Consider the following 9,137-nt stretch of genomic DNA (forward strand, 5'->3'; position numbering starts at 1 on the left):
AAGCTGAGGTTTTGTCTTTGCAGTTTTTTCTTTTGGCGCAGTCTTCCAAAATACTTCCAAAATAGACGAGGAAGATTTTTGAAAAGGAAAGTTATTTTATTGAGACAACGTAAACCATAGGCATAAGGAACTGTAACTGCTGTTTTACCAGGTGAGGATGGTGACCCATATCCTTATTGATGCCATGGTATCCCGCATAGACCTGCAGCTCTGCCTGAGGGCTTTCTCTTGGCCTGTGCTACGGGCTGGAGTGTCCACTGCCTAATGTCCCTGGGAGCAACCCTCAGCCAAAGTAGGGAGGGGGGACGATAAATCCCCCAGTGCGTTAGTTCAGGTCATCTGGGGAGCAGTCTCTGAGATGGCGTTAGGTATATTGATACAAGAGATTTGGGGCAGGGAATGACAATGAGGGGCAAAGGAGAGGAGGCGGGAGGAGGCTGGGAGAGCCTTAGTGCTGAGAGGTCGTGAGGCAGGGAAGGAATTAAAGAAGGTGTCAGACATCAGTGCAGTTCGAAGAAAGTTCCAGCAAGGCTGACAGGGCCCTCAATACAAAGTTACGATTCTGAGGAGCTTCATGTCTCCAGGAGCTGGCCTGCCTTTGGACCCCGCCATGCTCAGTAATTGGTGGACAGCAGTTCTTGGGGAGCATGGCCTGTACAACCAGATTGTTGTAGAAAATCTAAGGCACGATTTCACGTCTACCACACCGGCTTCCTAATCTCATAGGAAAACAGTTAGGTTTCACATCATCTCCCAGAGGGCTTCATTTGATTTGAACCATGGTTGTCTGCAGTGATAACCTCATCACCCAGAACTGGCCAAGAATTTCACAAGTCTTCAAGCAAGTACCTTCCTCATGAGAATATACTAAAATGTAGAGTTCCCTAATTGTTTTAAAGACAGGTTTATTGAGGTATGAGTTATAAACTGTAAAGTTTACCCTCTGTAAACATGTATAGTTCAGTGAGTGTGGACGAATGCCTAATTCTGTTTTAAATGCTAATTTCCCTTGAAATCATGAAATCCTCCTAAAAATGGTCAAATGTTTTAGAGCTGCAAAATACAATATGAAAACGTCAGTTGCTACATTGTAGTGGTTCTTTACGGTTACGGTAACTCTTCTAATTTCTAACATTGTAATATCCACATAGTAAAGGGAGTGTTGCCATTCCCTGATTATGGCAAAGAACACTCTGGTCTGTGGTGTCAAGTAAATGAAAATGAGAGCAATTAAACTCTCTATGGGTGTTAGGTTCACAGCTGTTGAGAGTGACTACAGATTTCCCAGCAAAGGCAGACAGGCTAAAAATTGTTATATGGAATTGGTATTGATAGGCAGTGTTGACTGGCCCATGGTCTGCTTCTGGACCTCCGGGCCCCGATAATTTGTACTGGCTTCCTCCCAGCCCTGTCGGTGCTAACTCTAGCAGAGGCTCAGAGGTTAGAGTCATCCTGTACAATGAGAATGCCTAGCACAGAGTTTCTCAGAATGTATATTGTGGTCCACCAGTTCACGGGCTCTTACTTTAAAAGATCTTTAGGAAAATGAGACCTAGATATAAGACATGACACCATCAGACTCCTAAAAGAGAGCGTAGACAAAACATTCTCTGACATAAATCATACCAATGTTTTCTTAGGTTAATCTCCCAAGGCAATAGAAATAAAAGCAAAAATAAACAAATGAAACCTAATCAAACTTACAAGTTTTTGTGCAGCAAAGGAAGCCATAAAATGAAAAGACAACCTACGAACTGGGAGAGAATATTTGCAAATGATGCGACTGACAAGGGCTTAATTTCCAAAATATAAACAGCTCATACAACTCAACAAAAATAACAACCCAATTGAAAAATGGGCAGAAGGCCTAAATAGACATTTCTCCAAAGAAGACATACAAATGGCCAACGGGCACATGAATAGATGCTTAACATCGCTAATTATTAGAGAAATGCAAATCAAAACTACAATGAGGTACTACCTTAAACTGGTCAGAATGGCCATCATTAAAAAAAATCGACACATACCAAGTGCTGGAGAAAGTGTAGAGGGAAGGGAACCCATCTACACTGTTGGTGGGAATGTAAGTTGGTGCAGCCATTATGGAAAACAGTATGGAGGTTCCTCAAAACACTAAAAATAGAGTTGCCATGTGATCCAGCAATCCCACTCCTGGGCATAGATCTGGACAAAGCTCTAATTGAAAAAGATACATGCACCCCAATGTTCATAGCAGTGAAGTAAGTCAGAAAGAGAAAGACAAATACCATATGATATCACATAGGTGGAGTCTAAAATACAACACAAATGAACTTATCTATGAGACAGAAACAGACTCACAGACATGGAGAACATAGACTTGTAGTTGCCAAGTTCGGGGGGATGGGGTGGATTGGAAGTTAGGGTTTAGCAGATGTAAACCATTATTTATATAGAAAGGATAAACAACAAGGTCCTACTATATAGCACAGGGAACTATACCCAATATCCTGTGATAAACCATAATGGAAAAAATATGAAAAAGAATGTATATATGTGTATAACTGCATCACTTTGCTGTACAGCAGAAATTCACACAACATTGTAAATAAACTATACTTCAATAAAATAAATCTTAAAAAGAAAGATCTTTAGGAAAATGTACCTTATACCCCATGCTTGATGATTCAAAATACATGGTAAATGATAAAAATTTGACAAATCCTGTAGAAACCATTTTAAGCTACTTTACAAAAGCACTTTGACCATGAAAGCTTACCTTTTACATGTACCTTTAGATGTTGAAATTCCAGAGGTGCCTGCTGTTTAGGGACCAAGAGCCATGTTGAAGAGTGAACATCCTGCAGCCCTGATCTCAGGAAGGCCAAGCCCTGTTATGGCTCTGGTCCTTTGATTTCCACAAGGATCCTTGTGTGTCACTAAAACCATCCTAGCTCTCTTGACTTGGTTTCTTTTTCCAAATGAAAACTATTTTTGTCACATACAAGTTCCTTGTTTGCTCCAGTTGCAATTTTCTTAACTCTGGTATGTGTGAGCAATTTTTCAGTCTTTGAAGTTTTTGTTTGTTTTATTCTCACAATGATTCTGCTCTCAAACTTACTATATTTTTGACTGACAAAATTTCTATTTTTCCAGTTTAAAATCTTGTCCTTTACTATGAACTTATTCAAAGCAAACAGCTAACGCTATTTGTAACCTACTGTTGTGTTGCCTCTCAAGACCACCATTTTCTCTTTAACAAGGAGTCATCCCTGCCTGTATAATAGGTCTCTGCAGATCCTGATATGAAGGTTAGCTCTAGTCTGTGTAACCTGAAAAAAAGCTATTAAAGATAACTGAATCAGGCTGTAAACATTCCCCAAATTTGCCAAATGCTTTCTAGTATTTTTGATAAGGAAATCCAGGAAAAGTAGGCCCCATTACTAATTTACATGGTGAATCTGTCAAAATTCATAGCCTTGTAACATATGGTATTTTTTTGTCATGGGGATATTCATTTCTAAATTAATAAATCCCATCATTTACCGGTGACATAAGTGTTTTTGACCTAAAGAAACGGCAAATACATGTTTCAACCTGATACAGGGAATTGTCCGTAGGAGAAATAATTTGGTCAAAACCCAACATTTAAAAATCATGTTTTTGTTTCTTTGTTTTTTTGCGGCATGCGGGTTCTCAGTTTCCCCACTAGTGATCAAACCCATGCCCCGTGCAGTGGAAGCACAGAGTCTTAACCACTGGGCCACCAGGGAAGTCCCTAAAAATCATGTTTGCCTTCAATTCATCGAAGCTATTGGAGCTGTTATCTGAAACACCTATTGGGCTGTTTTACTGATTGTCTGTGGATGCTGTAACAAATTACCACAAACTGGGTAGTTTAAAACAGCAGAAATTCATTCCTCACAGTTCTGGAGTCCAGAGATTCGAAATGAAGGTATTGGCAGCGCTATGCTCCCTTCTAAGGCTCTAGGGAAGAATCCTTCCTGCCCTCTTCCAGCTTTTGGTAGCTGCTGACATCAGTTGGCTAGTGGCCACGTTGCTGCAGTCTCTACCTCTGTCTTCACACTGCCTCTGTGTGTGTGTGTGTGTGTGTGTGTGTGTGTGTAATCTCCCTCTGCTGTCTCATAAGTACATTTGTGATTGCATTTAGGGCCTACCCAGATAATCCAAAATGATTTCAAAATTCTTAACTCAATCGTATCTACAGACTTGTTTTCCCTGTAAATTAATATTCACATGTTCTAGGGATTAGGATGTGGATATCTTTTGGAGGTGGTATTTTTCATCCCACCACAGGCCTCATTGCTCTTTTTTTTTTTTTTTTTTTTGCAGTACGCGGGCCTCTCACTGCTGTGGCCTCTCCCATTGCGGAGCACAGGCTCCGGACGCGCAGGCCCAGCGGCCACGGCTCACGGGCCCAGCTGCTCCGCGGCACGTGGGATCTTCCTGGACCGGGGCACGAACCCGCATCCCCTGCATCGGCAGGCGGACTCCCAACCACTGCGCCACCAGGGAAGCCCCTCATTGCTCATTTTCAAGGTTCAAGATGGTGTCAGCCCATCTCTGTAGGCCCTTAGGACCTCACTAAGAAGTTTGTGTATACCACCTAACTTGTATTTTAAGTCAGCCAAGCCCAAAGACACTCTTCAAATTTGGTGACAATTTGTCCAGCTATTTTCATGTGCTGTAATAAAGAAGTATAAATAAGAAAGACAAGAAAAAGAAGAAATAAAGTTTTTAAAAGTCACTAATAAAATGGCCCTTATGTTTTTAAACCCTGATCATGTGCTTATTTCATGACTACAGTGATCTATTTTGAAAGGGTTTGGCCAGAGAAAACCATAATTCAAAAAGACACATGCACCGCAATGTTCATTGCAGCACTATTTACAATAGCCAGGTCATGGAAGCAGCCTAAGTGTCCATCGACAGATGAATGGATAAAGAAGATGTACATATATACAATGGAATATTACTCAGCCATAAAAAGGAATGAAATTGGATCATTTGCAGAAATGTGGATGGACCTAGAGACTGTCATACAGAAGTAAGTCAGAAAGAGAAAAACAAATATCGTATATTAACGCATATATGTGTAATCTTGAAAAATGGTACAGATGAACCGGTCTGCAAGGCAGAAACAGAGACACAGATGTAGAGAACAAACGTAAGGACACCAAGGAGGGAAAGCGGGGGTGGGTGATGGTGGTGGTATGAATTGGGAGATTAGGATTGATACATACACACTAATATGTATAAAATAGATAACTAATAAGAACCTGCTGTATAAAATCCAACCATTACCAAAAAAAAAAAAAAAAAGAAAGGGTTTGGTAAAGCTGTGGCCTTCTACTGACAGCTCTACTAATGAGTCCAATTTAACTTAAAGAAAAGCAGCAATTCAGACCAAGAACCAAGAAACATTGACCTAAATTGCCTTAGTTCAAAAATCGAAAGAAACCAGGAGTAGGCAGAACATCTACTTCTAAAAGGGCCTAGCACAGATATTTCCCACTCTGAGAAAGGAGAGGTTCCTAGAGCAGCCGCACGCAGACACAGTTGCACTGGAAGTTTTGCTGTGGGCAAGTTTGGTTTGTGGTCCCAACTTCACTTCAAACTGAGTAATTTTTAACAAGTTAACTTTTCTGTGTCTCAGTTGTCATAAAAAGCAACTTCCAAGCAACATCCTCAATAACATCAACACATCTTCCGGAGCCATAACCTTACATGTGTTTTTCTGGTGCATATCTGTCTGGTATTCCTTCGGGGCTATACAAGTATTATACCTGAAAAGGCAAATAAGAAAAAATCCATTCTCACCCACTCCCATTTCATTTTTCTCTGTCCAGTGCAACCTCCAATTGAAGTGGGTTCTTCTGGCGGGGGGCGGGGGGGAGCAAGCAAGGACCAGTAGAGTATCTTAATGAGTTTAATTCTGAGGCTGCTGTTAGTAACCACTACCAAGAGCAAAACAGTTTTTCTAAGGAGATAGTACATATTAAATGAGAGAAATCCCCTCCAGTTCTCAGAACTAAACCTGTGTTTCTGCATATCTCCTTCCATAAAGGAAGTGGTTTCTTTTCTAATGAACTATAGCTACTTTAGTATCCTGAAACCAGGGTGGGTCCAGCTTCTCTAAAATGGATGAAGAAATGTTAAATCAAGCCACATGACAGGGCCTGGAGGGGGAAATGATCTTGTGCAACACGCTAGATTTAAATTCTGCTTTTGCTGTTAATAAAAGCAAGAAGGGGAAGAAGCAAAGAAAGAGCAAAGGCAAGAGGAAACAGTTTCCCGGGGTGCTGAGTTCTTCAGGTTTTCAATTCCTTTTGACCCTCCGGGTTTTGACTTCATTCCCACATTTAGGTCTATTAAGTGGAAACGGAATGAGAAGTCCGTGGGACACACTGATATTAACCAGGAAAAATGATTTGTTGAAAAATGAGGATAGGATGAAACGATAAGATGTCTTTAGTTATGAGATAACACGGATGGCAGGAGCTACTCGCCATTCAGTGCCGACCATAGCTGCCTCGGCCTGCGTACAGCCGTGTTGGAGTCTGGAGATCCTGACTTGGAACTTTCCACTCCACTGTACATACAGCTGAGCACTCTTTTTTTTTTTTTTCCACACACACACACACACACACACTGTATTTTATTTTTACAAGAGATAAATAAACTGACACCAAGCATTGTAAATGGATGACCACAACAAAAGCAACAATGTTGCAATTACCAAACACGAAACACACTCATACTGTCATAATATTGACATTCAGTCCAGGAATCCTCCACTGTAACAGCTCCTTTACTTTGCAGTGAAAATTGATTTGTATATTTTTTGCCTCTGAGTCCTTGTGGGATTTTTTTTTTTAATTCAAACAGAAAGTCACGAGAATTATAATCATTCTCATCAGTTCACTCAGTCCCATGTAATTAATTATTTTTTCATCTTGATCTTTTGTTAAAACTTTTATGAATTCATCAGTTTTCCATTAGAGCTCTGAAAATGCTTATCCATTCAGTTCAGCAGTATAGTCAGTTACCAGAAACCTGTACTTGTCAGAGTCTTTTCCATGAATTCCTTGAAGATGAAACCCTTTTATAGGAACATATTTGCAAAAGCATCAGAGTCCACCCAGAACTGTCTGTAAATGACAAAAGACTTAAAAATGACCACGGTTAAAGATTTGATGAAAGTTCATAATAATGCAATTGACAAGGAAGTTTAGTTATTTCTGAGATATACATTTTACGAGCACTCTTTTTTAATAGTGCTCCTGAGGGCTCCAGAGCACACCAGAAGAAAAGGCAGCGAACAGAGTTGTTCCAAAGCAGCCATTAGTTTTTCTTCCTGCTACCTACCCAGACGCTCAGAATAAGAACTCTGCGCTGTTCGCAGTGAGACACCATGGACAGCTCTTCAGGCGCTGCCCTGTTGCCCAGCGTGCTGACTGTCCCGAAGCCTCCCCCCAGCCAGTTAGGCGGGGGAGGCAGGGGGTGGTCCTGATACCCTTCTTGGGCACCTATCAATACCCAGCCCCCAAAGCTTTTCCCCTGAGTCCCTCCCCGTGGTTGGTAAGCTCTGAAAAGCCCACGCGAGGGGCCCGGGGAGGCCGCATCCTCCCTCTCCCAGCAACCTCAGCGGTGGGACCTGCAGCTGCAGCTTGGGGAACACGCCGCAAGAGGAAAAGGTCGCTGCGCGTGGAGGCGGCGGGCAGCTCACGGTTACCTGGCCAGCAGGGCAGCCCAGAAGGGGCGGGACCTCCCCCCGACGCCCCGCCCTTCCCCGCGAGGGGCGGGCCTTCCGCCCCCGGCCGCTGCGCCATGCGGAAGAGATGGGCCTGCTGGAGCGGAAGTGACGCTTCGGGCGGCTGTGGCGGCGGCGGCGGCGGCTGCGGAAGAAGGAGGAGGAGGAGCCGGAGGAAGAGGTGAGCCGGCCGGCTGGTGGGGGGGGCGGGGAGCGGCAGCGGCCAGACGCAGCGGCTGCGGGGCGCGCGGGCCGGCGCTTCCTGAAGCAGTCTCCACCTCCGCAGCCTGGGCGGGAGCGGTGAGCGGCGACCGCGGGCAGCCAGGTACTGGAGGGCAGGCGGGGTGGTTGGGAGACCACCGGTTGTGCGGGGCGCCGCGTCGGGCGGGGAGCAGAGGTGACAGCGGCTGTCAGCCTGCCCGCGGGAAAGGCACCGAGTCAGTTTGGGCGCCTGGTCATCTCTTCTGGCGTATAATGGAGGGATCGGGCTGCTCCGCACTTCTGTCCCCCTGGGAAGGAGCCGCTCTCCGGGCGGTCGACTGCCGGGAAACCCCGAGGAGCCTCGGTCCGGTCCGTGTCCCGACTCGTGATTCTTCCCGGGTGGCCATTCATATCCACTGGCTGCTGCCTGCGGACCCCTCAGCCGGCGGTGCCCTGGCGCTGGGCTGGAGGCGGCGGTAGCCTGTACCGCTGCTCTTGCCCTTCACCGCCGACCCCGGGAGAGCCCGTTGTGTCGGATAATCCTTTCCCCTTCTCTCGCCCCCTAAGGCGCTTTGAATCAGCCTTGTTAACCTTCCTTCGCACCTACCTCTTCTTGCCCCGCAGAGGATCGGCTTGAAGTTTCCGAATCGTTTCCCTTTCAACGTAGTTGACAAATTCTGAAGCAGGAAGCTGATAAACAACTCCGAGCGAAATACGCTCAAAATGTTTCCTTTTGGTAAACATTAAGTAAAGGGGAAACTCATCTTCACCAAACCGTTCATGGACTTGGAGTGATAAAACCCTGTCTTGCCTTGCTGTGAGAATTGGCAGCTTTTCCTCTTGCTTTTCGGTAAAATTAAGTGACGACTTATCTTTTGGAATCAACCATTCTCTCCCCAAGCTCCCCCCCCTTTTTTTTTACCACCCCACCCCCCATCAAAACCTGGCAGGGAGGGACTTCTGGATGCCTTGCAGTCCTTTGCTGCAGAAGGAAACATTAGCTTCATTTGCTTTGCTTTGCTTGGTTTTCACAGGGCTGCCTCGGAAGAAAGGAGAATGGCGTTCAGCAAAGGATTTCGGATCTATCACAAATTGGATCCTCCACCTTTCAGCCTCATAGTGGAAACTAGGCATAAGGAAGAATGTCTCATGTTCGAGTCTGGGGCTGTAGCTGTGCTCTGTA

General features: G+C 44.5%; 1 protein-coding gene across 7 annotated transcripts in view; it reads left to right on the forward strand.

The window, feature by feature from the left end:
• Nucleotides 1-7,967: 7,967 nt before the first annotated feature.
• Nucleotides 7,968-9,137, forward strand: part of SYNJ1 (synaptojanin 1) — an 88,025-nt gene continuing 86,855 nt past the window's right edge. For 5 of the 7 annotated variants that reach the window (XM_089910298.1, XM_030760931.2, XM_089910300.1 and 2 more), the window contains exons 1-2: nt 7,968-8,078; nt 8,989-9,134. In XM_089910298.1, coding sequence (XP_089766424.1) covers nt 9,011-9,134 — 124 coding nt within the window. In that variant the 5' untranslated portion in view covers nt 7,968-8,078; nt 8,989-9,010. Of the gene's footprint in view, nt 8,079-8,163; nt 8,805-8,988; nt 9,135-9,137 lie in introns of those variants that run through there. The other 2 variants (XM_089910299.1, XM_089910304.1) reach the window with 2 other exon arrangements.

The sequence above is a fragment of the Delphinapterus leucas genome, chromosome 4 (genome assembly GCF_059928025.1).
Source record: "Delphinapterus leucas isolate spDelLeu-1000000601 "Yukka" chromosome 4, BTC_Dleu_Yukka2, whole genome shotgun sequence".
Classification (NCBI taxonomy): Eukaryota; Metazoa; Chordata; class Mammalia; order Artiodactyla; family Monodontidae; genus Delphinapterus; species Delphinapterus leucas.